Genomic DNA, 17,316 nt, shown 5'->3' with positions numbered 1-17,316 from the left:
GTTTTAGAGTTTGTGAAAGAGAGGAAAAAGAACGACTTATAATCTAACAAGAAGGGAAGGAATGAAGTTGCACGTGTTCTTAAACACACCGTGACAAACCTTTAAAGCTTGTCAAAATTGAGTAGTTCACTTTATGACGCACAGAGACTTGTCTCTATGTGTATATAATTGTCTGCCAGAAACTGCTGAAAGATCAAGAACAAGCTACTAAGTTTCCAGCAGAACATAATCACACTTATAAAAACAGGTGGCTTCATATTAGGCCAGATTGGCAATGCAGATGAAAGCCCTATTTGATTACATATGCACAACCTATAATTACACACCTGAAAAAAAGAGCAGAAAAATTCCAATTAAAGCATCAGGCAATGAAAAAAAGTGACAGTCATGCTAGCAATCAAAATGGATGATCAAAAACTTCCGCCTTTCTTGATCTTCAAAAGAAAAACATACCCTAAGAAGCTGCTCATGAACATCTTTTCACTTCTGTCATCACTGTACAAGCCCAATCTGAAGAATGAATGATGTAAGAATAAATCTCAACTACCTGCAAAATGTTTGGGTTCATCATCCAGTACACTCGTAAACCCACTATTGATTCTTTGCTTGGACACATTCAAAAACACTCAACGAATCAAATGAAAAATATGATCCACAAGCTGAAAGCCAAACTTCTTTCCATTCTCCAGTCTTTGAATGTTAATGTGAACAGGCCATTCAAGAATACAGTCCAGGAATAATACATTTGCTGACAAAACTGAAAGTTAAATTAATGGTAACTACAAAGATCAAATGTGCAGATTCCCATATTATCACACATTGGATTTCTGTGGATTGAATAACCATTTTAGGTCTATTCATCACAAAGTCATTCAAACAGTGTAACATTTCTAACACACTAGACAATATAAAGGATGACAGGTTGTGGGGAGAACAATAACAAAGAACATAATGTGGCTGATTCCAAAAGTAGCAACTCTGATGTTGCTGGAGATTTGACATCAGAATTGTCAAAACTGTCACACTAATCCATAAAAAATGTTATTCATACAATAATCAATTGAAAAGATGATGAAAATAGATTGAAGTTTTTCTATGTAAAATAAAACTATTATAAGTCTTAAGTCTTAAACAAATTAAATCTGATTAATTAGTATTTACAGATTTTATATTCACAACATTTATTAATCCTAAAAAAACATTCATGATTTTATTCATTTCGTGTAACTTCTTGCAAGCTCAGAAAAATATGTTTTATTATTTTATTATTATGTCATAGTATTTCATATAACATGTTTGTATTAACCAATTTACTGTCTTTGCTTTTATTATATAAGATATTTAAAATTGTAGTCAAAATACACACCATAATCTTCACCTCGAAGAATCTCTGGTGCAATATAATTTGGTGTTCCACAAAATGTACTAGTAGTATCACCTGGCCTGATACCTTCCTAAGAAAGAAGTTTTATAAGAAATTTAAAAATTTGATCATTTTATACAAAAAAAAAAAAAAAAAAACCCAAAGACAGATTTATCAGTATTTACCTTACACATTCCATAATCCGTCAGTTTTATATGACCTTCGTGATCCAATAATACATTATCCAATTTTAAATCCCGATAAATAATACCTAAAAAATTTTTATAATAAATATTTCTGATTTTATATGCTATATTTTTATTTATTTATTAAAGAATTTTATATGAATCATTTATATAAAAATATTGATCTCATAAAACTATATACTGTATAAGATAAAATAATTACTTAAAATTTATACATCAAATATATATAGTATTATTAAATTCATATAGGTTCCCACTTTTTTAGAACAATGTGGTTAATTCAGCACAATTAAATGAATTTGTTATTAATGCATCATAATATTAAGTCCTTCCAGCCAATTTAGTGTAACCGACAATTTCACCGAAATTAAGTTTTTTGTCTCAAACAAGTTATGTACTTCAAGTCATGTCACAAATTCTTGTAACACTGTGATGGGACTTTAAAAAATTAGGAAGAGAATTTTATTGTAAGTTTTGTTTACATTTACTCCAAATTGTATGAGACACAAAAAAACTAGGTAAATTTATCAGAATTTCTCATGAACATCACTTATAAAAAATCATCATGCATGAAATTAAAACAGAAAATCCTAATCATGGGACTTCTGTTTCAGAACCAGTGTTTTCAATTTTCAATCATCAGCAATTCAATGCAAATTAATCTCAACCACTACAGGCAAAACCAATGAAGATTATTTACAGCCAAGTATGTCCTAGAGATTAACTGATTCTTTTCCATATCATAAGATGCCTTTCTTTGTAGTTCCAGTTATGTAGATTCTGAAGTTTCTTGTCATCTACAGTCTATGTACAGACTCAGTCAATTTAACACAAGTTAAAATGCAAAGCATGCGCCACTAAAGTCTTTCTGTGCCTGTAGTAATGATGGTGCCCGTATTAACAAGTAAGTAAGTAGCAAGTAAGTAACCACCAAAACATGTCTTTACACTTTAAAAATATAAGGTAAAATATCCTAAAAACGTATTACATACAACAAATTTACTTCATAGCTAATGTGTAAGAGAAAATAATTAAAAAATTCTTCTCCAGTAAAATTGACTTTTTGTCGGTTATGATAAATTGATGGAAGGGCTCAATATGTTAACATATTTGAAAAATTTATTCAATTTATTAGTAAATTTCAAGAGTAGGCAGCTTATTAATTATTACTAAATCTGTTAACCTATTATAAAAATAGTATCATTTTATATAGTAAATATTCAATATTAAAAATATTATACCTTTGAAATACAAAATTGAATAACTGGAACACACAATTTTAATAAACCAAATATTTCAGCTAATAAATAATTAAGTTTTAATTGAATATTGGATAGTTAAATCATTATCCATTAATGTTTAATATTTAGTTGTCAAAATAATACAGTTGAAATATAGCATCTTTTCTTTAGTTTTTCATTAAGATTTAAAAGAGATGTGTTTACTAACTGAACTGAATAGATCACTTTCTTCCAAATTTTTAGAAAAAGTGATTTTTTTAATGAATAAAATATTTACTTACTTTACAGAGAAAAAGCAGAACAAAATTACACGATCCTTAAGTTTACAACTTCCAAACAATATAAACATGCAATAAATGCTGATCATTTCTCATCCTGCTAAGTCTTTTTGTGTAATGAATAAATTTAACTAACATAAAAGATTTCTTTGTAGAAAAGGGCTAACAGAATTACAATTTAATAAAAAGTAAAATACATCTGGATACGAGTCCAATTTTGCTTGCCATGTCCAATCACCAGGAACAACTATTGCAGAGGCATAGACTCTAAAGAAAGGTTGTCTCTGCAATGGAAATAGTTGTTCCTGGTGATTGGACATGGAAAGCAAAATTGGACTCATATCCAGATGTATTTTACTTTTTATTAAATAACATAAAAGAGTCAAAATTTATTGGACTAAAGTTGTTCAATTTTTACCTTGTTAAATTTCATCTTAAAATAAATATATCTTTTTGNAATTCCCTGACTTTCCCTGACTTTTTCAAAAAATAATGAAAAATCCCTGACTTTCCCTGACTTTCCAGGTGCGTAGGAACCCTGTATATATATATATATATATATATTTATTTATTTATATACAAAGAGGGGGACCAAAAAAAAACCGAACTGAGAGCACACTGCCATTTGTAGAGTTCTCCTGTTACATGGGGTTAGAGACCTTCATGAAACACCTGTGCAAACAGTGTCAGTTTGTAGGTTTACGTTTAAGCGTAGTGTTGTGTTTCTCTTACTGTTATTTTGTTCTGCCTATGAAGTTCTGGGCATCGTTCAACATCTCGAAACGATGAAAACGTTGAAAAAATCCGCCAAAAAAGTGTTAAGACGTCTGCGAGAGGTTGTGCGAAGGAAACTCCCAGAACTTTGGTGATCAGGTGACTGGTTCCTTCATCATGACAACGCCCCCACACACATGGCATTATGAGTGACTCACTATTTGGCCTCTTGGGGATGGCCTGCTGTTCCCCAACCTTTGTATTCACCAGACCTAGCCCTGTGCGACTTTTTTCAGTTTTTGAGAATGAAGAAAAATCTAAAAGGGAAGCATCTTGATGATGTGGAGGCGATAAAAACAGCTTTGCTAAGGGCACTGGACGATATCAAGGTTGAAGAGTTCCAGAGATGCTTCAAACAGTGGGGAAAAAGACTTGACAATTGCATCACATCTAATGGAGAGTACTTTGAAGGTGATTGAAGGAATTTTGTAAAAAAGTTAATAAATAAAGTTCTTATACAAAAAATCTGGTTATTTTTGGGTCCCCCACGTATACATATACAGTAGAACCCCTCTAATCCGTCACCTTTGGGACTGGGGGTATGGTCGGAACGCAGAAAAGGTCGGATTATCAGAAAAAAGTAAAATAAACAATCTTCCCCTTTGTCCAGTCTTTGTAGCACTGCTAATTTTTCATTTATGAAAGAGTAACACGTTTACGTTTCACTCCTGACATGTTAAAAACACACACAAAACTGTACATGTACACACAATGTAAAACATATACTGTAAACGAACACAGAAAAATGCCACGGACGGAGAGTCACCGATGAGTCGGGACAAGTTTCTCGACTCCGACCACGGTCGGATTAACCGGAGTGACGGACTAGAGGGGTTCTACTGTAAAAGAATTAACAAAATACTTATTTAAGATTAAGTTACAATTATCTTATGTAAAGTGAAATGATCAATGTTAACAACTATAGAATGATTAATAATTGTTAACAATTTATAAACAACATTTAGTAATTATTACAAATAAGTATTAGTTCAAAAAAATACCTCTCTCATGTAAAAAATTTAATGCAAGAGATATTTCGGCTGCATAAAATCTAGCATGTTCTTCTGGTAAACGTCGCTTTCTTTGCATGTGGAACATTAAGTCTCCTCCACGAACAAATTCAATCACAAAAAATAATCTGAAATTATTACAAAAATTATTGCACAACTAGATGTATAATGAAAAATATCAACTGCTTAAAATAAAATTCAAATAATTCTTTATCAAATAAAATTTAAATGAAAATACATAAAAAATAAAAACCAATCAATTGAACTGAAAAATATATGAATAGTTAACTAACAAATAGTTGATTAATCAAAGTTAAAAATTGTTAATATTAAATATAAGCAATTCTCTTATTTTATATTAAATCTTGGTGTTAAATTTAATTACTATTAATTCATGTAGACCAGATTGTTCCAATACAGTGGTACCTCAGGATACAAAATTAATTCGTTCCGATACTGAGATCATATCATGAAAATGTTGTAAAATGAATCATTTTTCCCCATATGATTACATGTAAAACCAAATAATTCATTCCAACACGAAAAACACATTCAAATTAAAGCTAAGTAGTACATTAAAAAAAATAATAACTATAGTAAGGAAAACACTGAAAAATGCATTTTGTAGTTGTAAATGTATAAATAATCATAATAGAATAATAATTGATAAAAAAAAATGTAGTTTCATTTGCACTTTACCTTTGAGGATAGATGACGGTGGAGGTGNTTCAGGTCTTCCAGTCTTGTCCAAGAGGAGGAGGTTCGGATTCTCGGCGGGAGGAAGACGATCGGAGCGCACACACAGATACCAATAATAACTTCCACCCCCTTACTCATCATGCCTGGCCCTTTTATATCAAGTCCTCATTTTCGAACTTTTCTCCGATTTCGTCAGCGATGACGATCTTCTTGGTCCAATGAGGGGACGGGTGACACAATCGTGACACAGAAATGTACTCATCTCAACACGGAACCTAACTCGTGGGAATCAAGGTTTTTATTGATTTTATTTTTCCTTTTTCTCTTTTAATTTTCTGTTTTCTCGTTCCGTCTTTATAAAGTTTATTTAAAAAAAATTATAGTTTAAAACACTAAATTTCTGGTCCTCACACTTTCCTTCACTTCTACCAGCACTTTCACTGGATAGAGGTCGCTTGGTAAAATATCTATTCAAAGAGGTTTGGCTTTGCCTACTTTTTAAAATGTTTCTAAAATGACTTAGGCAAATGTCATTATTCCGAGCAGCAATACAGCCAGTGTGAACCTTTTTGGGATGTTTCTTTTCAATAAAATCAGTCACTTTCTGATAATACCTCAAGATTTCCTTTATTGAGCGAGATCCTTCTATGACGAAGCAAACACGCGGACTGAGACCAACGAACAGAAGTGAATAAAAAATGGCGCTGCAAACTAATGTAACATCATATGGTGAGTTTTTGTTTGTATCGTGGAGCAAAAATATATTCGAATTTCATGTAGTATCCTGAAAATTTCGTATGCTAGGGTACCACTGTATTTTGTGATGTGTTGATCCCTTTCAAGGAAAATTTTTGTTCTATATAAAATTTTTGATAAAAAATATTAAAAACTTTATATATTTAAAAAACTTATTAAAAATAATAATTTTTTTAATGTATATACAAAGTTCTATCGATCCCCTCTCAAACTTTCATTAACTCATAAGGGATCAAAACTGATCCCATTGGGAAGCCCAGATATAGACTATAACGCTATTCTAATTAGATTAATGATTATATTCCTTATAACATTGTACCACTTCAATATAATTAATAGTATATCATCAATTTTTAGATCTTTATATTATCAGAGGGTTTTTTGCTATCAGTTATCTTTTCACAAAGAACAACTTTTGATATTGAAGAAAAATTTACCTACTATCTATGCTAATACAGTAGAGCATCGATTATCCGACCCCCGATTAACCATCACATCGGTTAACCGACCGTTCTAGTCGGCAAATTCAAATGTCCGCTAGCGATGTGGCGCTACAATATTTGGCTATGTCTTGGCTACTTTAATAGTATTTTTACGTGTTTTAGCTGGCAACATGGCTCGACCATGAAAGGGAGCCAGTATTTAAACGAGGCTTAATTTTCTAATTTTTAACGATACAATAGCGACGATTATTATTTTAAAAAAATTTCTGTTAGGCTTAACATCGATGAAAATTCAATGCAAAGTAGGGATGAAGGTGTTAATTAATAGCGATATACTAATATACTAATTACATGAGATATACTAATATACTATACTAATAATGTATTTTTTCATATTTTTTGGTTATCCAACCAACCCCAATTGAGTCGGATAATCGATGTTCTACTGTAATGATAAATACAAACAGAATAAAACACAAGGTTAACTTAGAAGAATGCATCTGTTTACCCTGCTCAAAATGTTACATGAAATATATATTTAACAATCATTGTTATTTTTTCTTTTCATTATTGCTTTTGTCCTTAGTTTTCTAAATCAATATCTTTTATAAAATAGTTTATTTCTCAAACAAAAAAATTTTTGAATGGCAAGTACAAATACAAATGTAATTAAGTTTTTAGTTAGGGATATCAAAGATTTTAAAATATCCTTTTTTTATAACATTATGTTTTGCTACAGATACAATTTATAAACATATATCTAACCATAAATTTCCACAGTTCTAAAACTGCATGATTTTGACTTAACAAGATAGAAAAAATACATCATCATTTCATTTTACATTATGTTTTATAATAGTCTTCAGTACTTTACTTTAAAAACACATTTACTCCTATGCTAATTATTATTATATGTTGTAGTTACACAGTATGCATTAAATATAGCTCAATATTGGAAAATTTATAAATAATTAAACAGAAAAATACAAGCTTTGGTAGTGGATTTTTAAGAAATAAGATCATTGCCTACAGTAAACCAAACAGAAAAAAACTAAGACTGAAAAAGTTAATACAGTAATACCTCGACTTATGCGAACCCGGAGTTACGCAATTTTCAAATCTCGTCGATTCGTCTTTTGTTTGAGCATCACACAACTCTTGATTAATCACGCCCCCCACACTATTGTTCAGCTTACATGTTCGGACGTGTCACACGGAATCGACACATAGCTACAATTTATTTTGTGTTTGTTATATCTACAGAGACTTGAGAGACTCTATGTGGTAATTTCTTGTAACCGTGAACAAATCAAAAGACGAGATAAGATTAATGAGAACATTTATTAGCTTATATATAACCGACTTGGATTTTACACAAATTGCGAAATTATACCTCAACTTACGCGGTTATCGCTCGGTCCCACCTATCGCGTAAATTCGGGGTATTACTGTAATGAAAATGTAGCTAAATATTTTCAACTGAAAGAGAAGATTACTTTTTTTATCAATAAGAATAAATAAAATTTTATTTGATTATTTTATAATAATTAATAAAAAGGAAACCTTTATGTGGAAAATGGAGGAGTCTCATTTATACAGAATCAGATCTATTACATAAAAAATGATGGTTAAGTGTATACTGAAGAATAAATTACATTCATTACTTCATCATATCTTATTATGTTTTGCCAATGAAAGATATATATATACTAAAATTAAATGCCAGTCATACATACATACGACAAGCATTTAGTTTCATTTTTTGGTTATAAACAATAACCAATAAATTTTCTTAAAAAAGATAATTACTTTAAATAGTAGTAATATTGCTCTTACAGAAAGTTCTCAGCTTACATTTTTAATCATCCCAGCACTTTATACATATGTTGATTTTAATGTAACTCAAAGCAAGGTTTTTTTAATATACTTTTTAAAATAATAAATCACAAGCAATTGCAGCAAAAGTTTAGCCATGTTTGTACTTATGGACGATTTTCATTTTAGCCTCCAAATCAATCAACTGAACCCTTATGACAAGGTTTTCAATCATTTGATTATTTTATATCAACTGTACTTGAAATTTGAGAACAACAAGAGAAAAATATTCATGGGGAGTTATTTTTTGGTTAGTTTGTTTCATTATAAACATTTATTTTCCTTACATATATTCAGTAATTTATACATAGTACTAGTTATAAATAGATAGCTATCAAGCCACATTTTCACAATCTCACAAAAAAAAAATTTAATTACAAATGCAACTTAACAAATGTAACAATCTATCTTTTACTAATCTAATATAAACTAAACTACCATAATTATTATTAATTAAAAATACAATAATTTAAGCAAAATTAATACCACCATCTAGCAAAGAGAATAAAGTGAAAATTTTTAAAATATAAGCCCAGATCAGAATATGTCAAATACAATGTAAGTTGAGCACTACCTATATATAATATTAGAAATAAAAAACATAGATACTAACTGCAAAGTTTTTATTAGTTTCCAATATATAATAGTGTTACTATCTATTATTTATCATTATACAAATCAAATGGAGACTAATATCATTTTCAAGACATCAATACAATTTTAATTTATTTGTTTCATTATTTTTCAACTCTACAGTGTAGAAATCCATTTTATATTAAATAACATAATGTAATTCATTTCATTTTACATTAATTATAAAATGGATATTATACACTGTATATTAATTATAAAATTATTCAATAACTTTCAATTGTCTTTGTTATTGTCTTTTAATTTTAGAAATCATTACACAATGTTTTCTAAATAGTAACTAGATCAACAAAACACTTTTTTAGTCCATTAAATAGATAAACCTTACAATCCATCAAGTCTATCATATCGATAACTCACCTTTCGTTGAATAAAGGTACAAATAAAATGTATTGACAAGTAGTTGACGCTAAGTGTAGTGAAAAAGTATAACAATAATTTTTTGCATAAATTTTTTGAATAAGGCACAAATAATCTTCTGTTAGTTAAAAAAGAACATTAATCATTAATAATAACTTAACAAAATATAATAATAATAAAACTGCAGTAACTTAAACCTAAACTAAACCAGTGGTTCTAAACCAAGTGTCTGTACACTTGATAAGTTGATTTTTACCCTTCAATCTTAATTTTGTGTTATTATGTGAAACTGTTAATTATGTGTTAAAAAAACAAATATTACTGTATCATATTTTTTTATTTTAAGCATTTAAAAACATTATTACAAGAAGGAGTCCATGACCATGACCTTCACCTGATTAAAAAAGGGATCCAAGGAAAAAAAATGGTTAAAAACACCTAGACAATAAAAAAGGGAAAAATTAAGAATAATCAGTTACATTAATTCCTTTATTGCTGGCTAGATTTTTTTCCGAATGTCTAGGCCAAAAACATGGGTGTGCTTTATACACAGCAAAATATAGTAATAATAAATAAACATCATAGTATAATTTTTTTCTAAAAATTGATGACAGAGACATTAATGCTTTCCTGTAAAAAGTTAGAGTATATCTAAATAAATTTTAATTCATAATATTTAACTAGTTTTACAAGTATAATAATTTTTTATGTCATTCTTTTATAATAAGACTATCAATCTTTTCACATTATAGTAGAAAACATTACCATAATCTTAAATATAATCAACTTGCCTTAAAATAAACATCAATAAAGCAAATTCTTTATTGGTCTGCATTGACCATTGGTCTGCAAAATTCCATTGCTACAATGTTAATTTTCATGTGATAAAGCAAATAAACATTTTATCAGAATTCATTAAACTGAACTGTAAATTATCTTTACAATGCCCCAGAAATAACCCTATTTCCAAGAATAGTTACTTTTTACACTTTTTGATGTAAACAATGAAAAGTGGCACTGTAATAAATGTTCCATTTTCAATAGAAAAATTTTCTTTTTTTAGTAAGCAAATATGGGTTCAACCTCTGATTGTATAGCAATTCAAACATCTAGTTTTTGTAAACTATTCTACAGAACTCAGAAAATGGGGGTTAAAGTTTAAAGATGCTCACTCCTTTAAATGGATGCAATGGAATAGTTTGCATATCAGGGAGTGCATACAATGATGCAAGATTTGCCTACTTTGTGCCAAATTTGGCTCCTTGTTTACTCCTTTAGCACCAAGAAATATTTTTTACTTTTGTTTGAAAAAGTAATCTTCAACAGAAAAAAATTTTTTTAGCTTTTCGTTTAACCACTCTGATATACTGCTCCACACTTCAAGAGCAATATAGTCTCCTCATTTTGTTTGATTTGAAAATCATTTAGAACATTACTTTGTTTTTATNATAACTTGAATAAAATATGATAAAGCACATTACAATATCTCATATTTTATTTAATAATTAAATAGAAAAAATCTATTCTAAAATAATGTTTTTCAAAACTGGCCTTACACAGAAGGGAAAAAAATGTATTCTGTTAAATAGAATCCAGTCTACTTCTTCAGTAATAAAACTTCATAATAGCTCTTTCTTTCTGTAATTTCTATCATAAACTGTGATAGAAAAGAAATCTTATTGTCAACTTAGTTTGGTTTCTTTGTTCAGAAACCATGATTTATACTTTGGATATACTTGTCAACAGTATCAATTACTCAGTATATCAAAATATTGATGTACTATTTGTGAATTTGTTAGAAAGAAAAAGAAAATGAGAATATCACTATTTATCCATTAATGTTTAATCATAAAGTCTATTAATTTTCAAAATTTCAGACTGCTTTACAGTTTAAATGTAATTTCAAAAACTGTATGTATCAATATAGCTTTATATTATTAAAATTAAAAATACACACACACACAATATACATATAAATACCTGCTGGGAGTTTGGAAACAGGAATGTAATCCTACAAGGAATGGATAATTGGAAGCTGTTTCAAATACATGCTTTTCTGTTTGAACCCAATCGATATCCTTAACAGAAAATATCATAAATAAGTTTATATGAATTTAAATTATATTAACTAAAATAATAATAATTAATAATTTATATTTACTTCATCATCTGTCACTAATTCCTTTTTTATTACTTTCATAGCATATATTCGATTTGTTTTTTTCAGTTCAACCATTAAAACTTTAGCATAAGAACCTCTTCCAATAACACGTAAAAGATCAAAATCTTCAATAGTGTATTGACGAGAATCAGATGGTTCTAACTATAAATTAAAAATTTATTGTTAAACATGCATTTAACCTAAAAACATTTATATAACAAAAATAAAAATAAATGTGTCTCACATATAAAAAACAAGCATTTATTTTACACTTTTCCAAAATCAGAACATATTGTAAAAACAAAACATTTAGAAGATATAGTGTAACTTTGCCAGTCATTGCCACATACAAATTAAAAATTTTTAAATAAGCTAGTTAAATACAAAAGCTGCTCTTACCAACTACTGTTGAAGAATTAAATTTGGATATATCAGCTAAACGTTAATTAGCTAGTGAAATATAGTTGAGAATAAGTTGATCAAATTTGCACAGTATTTTAGAGAAAAATGTGTTAAGAAAAATTATATTTTAATTGTACATAGCAATTACAGGAATTTTGTATACAATTAACAAAAAATATTTGTTTTCTAATTTTGAAACTATCTCAAAATTATCATAATATACTTTGACTGTATAACTTTTAATTAATATAGAATATATTATGTATTATAAATGTTTTAGTAATATGATTGTTAATCTTTTCTAGGTTTTTTCAAATGTAATGAAATCACACTTACAAATACAGCATTAATAAACACAGTATTGTGCTATTTAAATTTAATTTAAAAAAATAAATAAATAAAATTGTTTTAACTCACCTAATGTAAAATTTAACCATTTACATGCACAGTAACAAGAATTATAAATTTTAATGCTTATGTAATTGAGAGCAACTTACAAAGTGATCAGAAAATAGCACTCTAACAACATATGACCATTTTTAGACCAATGACAGTTAATGCCATGCCATGGAAAAGTTGTCTGTATTTATAATATCCAAGGCTTTAGAGTAAAGTATGCATTTAAGCTCTGTGGGGATGTTTCTACATACTGTATGGCCAAAATGTTATATCCATGTTAATTAATTTCATAGAAATAATCTATTAGACTAATATTTACTATAAATGAAAATGTAACAAATGACTGTGATCCACTTGATATTGTGAGAATCTGCAGCTGAGAGATTAATTTTAACAAATTTTGTTAAAATGTTTATTAAATATAACTGACAGAATTTTATCTATTTGTAAAAATCATACAAAGTTGAAAAAGGTTTTCCTATTTTGATTACATTATGAAATTTTGCTGTAAGATTTCATTGTATAGATAATAAATGATAATTAGATGATTATTTTAAACTTGAACATATCATTGAATGCTTTTAGTTGCTACTGGAAAAATTTCATTAGTTCTTAGTTCAGGAGAAAAATAAAATGTTTCTTAATTTTGAAAACTTTCAGCAATTAGAATTTTATACAATATACATTGTACTTTTCAACTNTTATATTTTAATTGTACATAGCAATTACAGGAATTTTGTATACAATTAACAAAAAATATTTGTTTTCTAATTTTGAAACTATCTCAAAATTATCATAATATACTAATTAGATTTAAAAAAAATTACAAAAAAATAAAATAAACATAATAGCAAAATTATCAACTAAAATAGAAAACTGTAAACAGATAATCAGCATTTTAAAATAAAATTTTTCCATTTTATAAATATTTCAGTAAAAATTTATGATTTCCAAAAATCCATCCAGCAAGAAACAGCTTTAAAGTCATCAGCTAAATACTTAAAATTACAGAAAAAATACAAAAGTTATGTTTTTAATAAAAAAAAAAAAAAAAAAATTGAAGTTTACATAATCAACTATAGAATTTATAAGTCGGATTTTTTCCCCTAAAAATCTAGATGGAATTAAATATTTCATTAACCCAAACTTCCATTTTATCAAAAACCCACCAAATTAATGTACATAAAATAATTTTCTCTCTCGAAAATAATTTACCTCTTTTGATATTTGATCAACATCTTGAACAGCTCCACTTATAACATCAATATCTGACAATATACTTTCTCTGAGTTCTTTATTTTGTGAATGACGTTTTTTAGCTGCTGGAGTTGCTGCTGTAAAATAAATTTATATCAATACTTTAACCTTAGTTAATCACCCAAAAAATTGATGTTAAATTTAGAATTAACAGATTCAATATTTATTAATAAAAAATAAAGTGCATTCTCACTAACTCAAATGAATTATTGTATAGGTGTTGTTCAGATTAGTGCGATTATATACAACTGATTCTAGATTTAACATCTTTCAAAAAGAATAGAGTAAAAGTTAGCAGAATCCAAAACACTTGATTTTAACAAGAATTAGTCCAATTTTGATTTGGTTAGGGTTAGTATTTTAACATTTATTTTATAGTCATTTTTATGTTCTAAATAAAATATACACAATAATTTTATCATTTATATACCTCGTCCCGTAAACCACGGGAAAGAAGGTAACTATTTCCCTTCTTTACTGTATTAGTTGCCCTTTACACGCAAATAGTTCCTCTTCTCCTCCCTTTTCCTCTTCTCAACAAGTTTCCAGATGAGCTTTGTGTACTAGTATCAAAAGTTGTATTAGGTAAATCCGGATTAACTAATGAAATATGTATATCTGATGATTGCTGTGGAATTGAAGATTGCTGTATATCATGCTTTTGCTGATCTGCTGTATTGGCCTCAAAGATAGCATCTCCAACACTCTACTGAATATAAGCTATATATGTATAGCTGCCTGTTTCTGAAGAATACTGATATCAATGTTGGATTCTAATTAATCTATGTATTTCTTTATGTTTTTTACTACTATTCCTGTTGCTCCTATTACTATTGGAACAACAGTCGTCTGTGTATTCCACACGCAGTTGGTTAACTTCCAATTTCAAAAAATGATATTTACTCAATTTTTCAATTTCTTTAGCACCAATGTTATAATCTGATGGTACAGTTTTATCTATTAAAAATGTTTCATTACAATTTTTATCAACATAAATTAAATCCGGTCTATTGTGAGACACAGTGACATCAGTTTGATCAGGCATTTCCCATAGTATCTTGGCTATTTTCCTTAACTTGTGGCTAGAGTAAAATTTCCTTCCACCATTGGTCAGCAACTTCTATTTTATGTTTTCGGGCCAGGCACCAGTAGATGTACTGGACAAGGTTATTATGACGTCTTACATAACAAGTCCCCGCCAGTTTTTCACATCCTGATATAATATTCTGTGTGGTCTCGTCTTTAGTCACACATAGGCGACATTTCCCATCTACTGATTCTTTTAAGATGTCATGTTGATATTGTCGTGTCATAACAACCTGGTCCTGTATAGCAAATATTAATAATTCAATACTTGGGGCTATTTGTTGCTTTTTAATCTATTCAAATGTAAGCTCTCTATCTATATTACTCTGATCTAACACCTTTTTAGGAAATTGACCATGTAATTGTTTATTTCTCCAAACAACATTATGCCATTTTACTATTGATTTTTTAATTTCTTCATCTGTATGTATTTTTCCTTGTTGTAAATATAATTCACCTTCTATCTCTTCTGCTTCTTTTATTATTGAATATTTATCCCTACCTATATCATGCTTTACTATTACTTTGATCAAATGATCTCTTTCCTCTTTTAAGTATTGTTTATATTTAACTATTTGTGCTTTATACATGTACTCTATATTTAATAGTCCTCTTCCTCCATGATTTACCAGTAAATAGTCTTTCTACTTTAATTAAAATGCCTCAATGTCCTTTTCTTACAAAATTATAAACTTGCAAATTGTTGATAAAGAAGGTCACTTCATTGTGCCAATATACAAACATAAATAACAACACGGTTTTGATAACAACAACAAAATTACTGGAAAACAGAAATGGCAGTTGACATCAGAATAGGAAGATATGGAGGAAGCACAGCACAGAGAAACAGACTATGTCACAAGGATACAAGGTGAGATTAAAAAACTTGCTGTCAATATAGATTACCTAAAAGCTCACATTGCGGAGAATAGACAACTAAGAACACTTTCTCTCCCCATCAGCCAGAACATACCAACATGCGAGAGGAAATATATAAACTCTAGAATCATAAAATCTACAGTAAAATTTAAATACATTAAAATTCGAAGATTAAAGCGTAGTCTACAAAAATATAAAAACCAGAGAAATCAACAGGAAAATGAAGAAACTAAAATTCTATATAATAGTAGTATCGATAATTATAGAATAGATAAAAATATAAAATTAATAGAAAAATTTAAATACCCCTCTATAGAAGAGATATCAGAATGGAAAAAATCCCTTGTGTTAAATAAAACAAAGTATGTGATTCCTAAAGATATTCTTGAGACAATGCAGACAGGATTAGACTTTAACGGTCTTAATAGTTGGAGAGTGATAGATATAATACCAAGCCTAGACAAAGTGTGTGGAGAATTGACAGAAGTAGACTCTGAGATAATGAAAATTAAATTAAGTAACATTATAAAAGCACATATTGTGAGACAAAAAGATAGAGTAATCGTCAGGGATAAAAATTATTATAAATACAAAACAGAAATTGAAAAATTGCACAAGTACTTAAATGATAATAATCTTAATATAATTAGAGCAGATAAGTCTAAGCAAATTGTAGTTGTAACCCAAGACTGGATTGTTTTAAAAAAACTACAAATCATAAACGGAAAAAATTTCAGAGAACTACAGATTAATCCAAGAAAAATCATATACGAAGAACTAAAAAAACGAATTACGAAACTACAAAAACTGGGGGANTTTTTCACATCCTGATATAATATGCTGCGTGGTCTCGTCTTTAGTCGCACATAGGCGACATTTCCCATCCACTGGCTCCTTTAATATGTCACGTTGATATTGTCGTGTCATAACAGCCTGGTCCTGTATAGCAAATATTAATGATTCAATACTTGGGACTATTTGTTGCTTTTTAATCCATTCAAATGCAAGCTCTCTATCAATATTACTCTGATCTAACACCTTTTTAGGAAATTGACCATGTAATTGTTTATTTCTCCAAACAACATTATGCCGTTTTACTATTGATTTTTTAATTTCTTCATCTGTATGTATTTTTCCTCGTGGTAAATATAATTCACCTTCTATCTCATGCGCTTCTTTTATTATTGAATATTTATCCCTACTTATATCATGCTTTACTATTACTTTGATCAAATGATCTCTTTCCTCTTTTAAGTATTGTTTATATTTAACTATTTGTGCTTTATACATGTACTCTATATTTAATAGTCCTCTTCCTCCATGATTTACCGGTAAATACAATCTTTCTATCTCTGCTTTTTGCCGATGTGCCTTTTTAATTGCTAGTAACTTTCGTGTTTTGACATCTATTTTCCTTAGGTCACTATTTTTATAGTTGATTATACCAAATGAGTAAAGCAAGACTGGGATGGCATA

At 28.6% G+C, this 17,316-nt stretch overlaps 1 protein-coding gene across 3 annotated transcripts in view; it reads right to left on the bottom strand.

Moving 5' to 3' along the window:
- Nucleotides 1-17,316, bottom strand: part of LOC111632462 (atypical protein kinase C-like) — a 101,926-nt gene that overhangs the window by 21,442 nt on the left and 63,168 nt on the right. For 2 of the 3 annotated variants that reach the window (XM_023376878.1, XM_023376877.1), the window contains exons 9-14: nucleotides 13,834-13,952; nucleotides 11,818-11,979; nucleotides 11,637-11,734; nucleotides 4,864-5,000; nucleotides 1,549-1,634; nucleotides 1,367-1,454 (exon numbers count right to left, since the gene is read on the bottom strand). In XM_023376878.1, the coding sequence (XP_023232646.1) occupies nucleotides 1,367-1,454; nucleotides 1,549-1,634; nucleotides 4,864-5,000; nucleotides 11,637-11,734; nucleotides 11,818-11,979; nucleotides 13,834-13,952 (690 nt within the window). The remainder of the gene's footprint in view (nucleotides 1-1,366; nucleotides 1,455-1,548; nucleotides 1,635-4,863; nucleotides 5,001-11,636; nucleotides 11,735-11,817; nucleotides 11,980-13,833; nucleotides 13,953-17,316) is intronic. The other variant, XM_023376879.1, reaches the window with a different exon arrangement.

This window comes from Centruroides sculpturatus, unplaced genomic scaffold (genome assembly GCF_000671375.1).
Source record: "Centruroides sculpturatus isolate CEXI.00-Female unplaced genomic scaffold, Cexi_2.0 scaffold725, whole genome shotgun sequence".
NCBI lineage: Eukaryota > Metazoa > Arthropoda > Arachnida > Scorpiones > Buthidae > Centruroides > Centruroides sculpturatus.
This window is presented reverse-complemented; position numbering and strand designations above follow the sequence as displayed.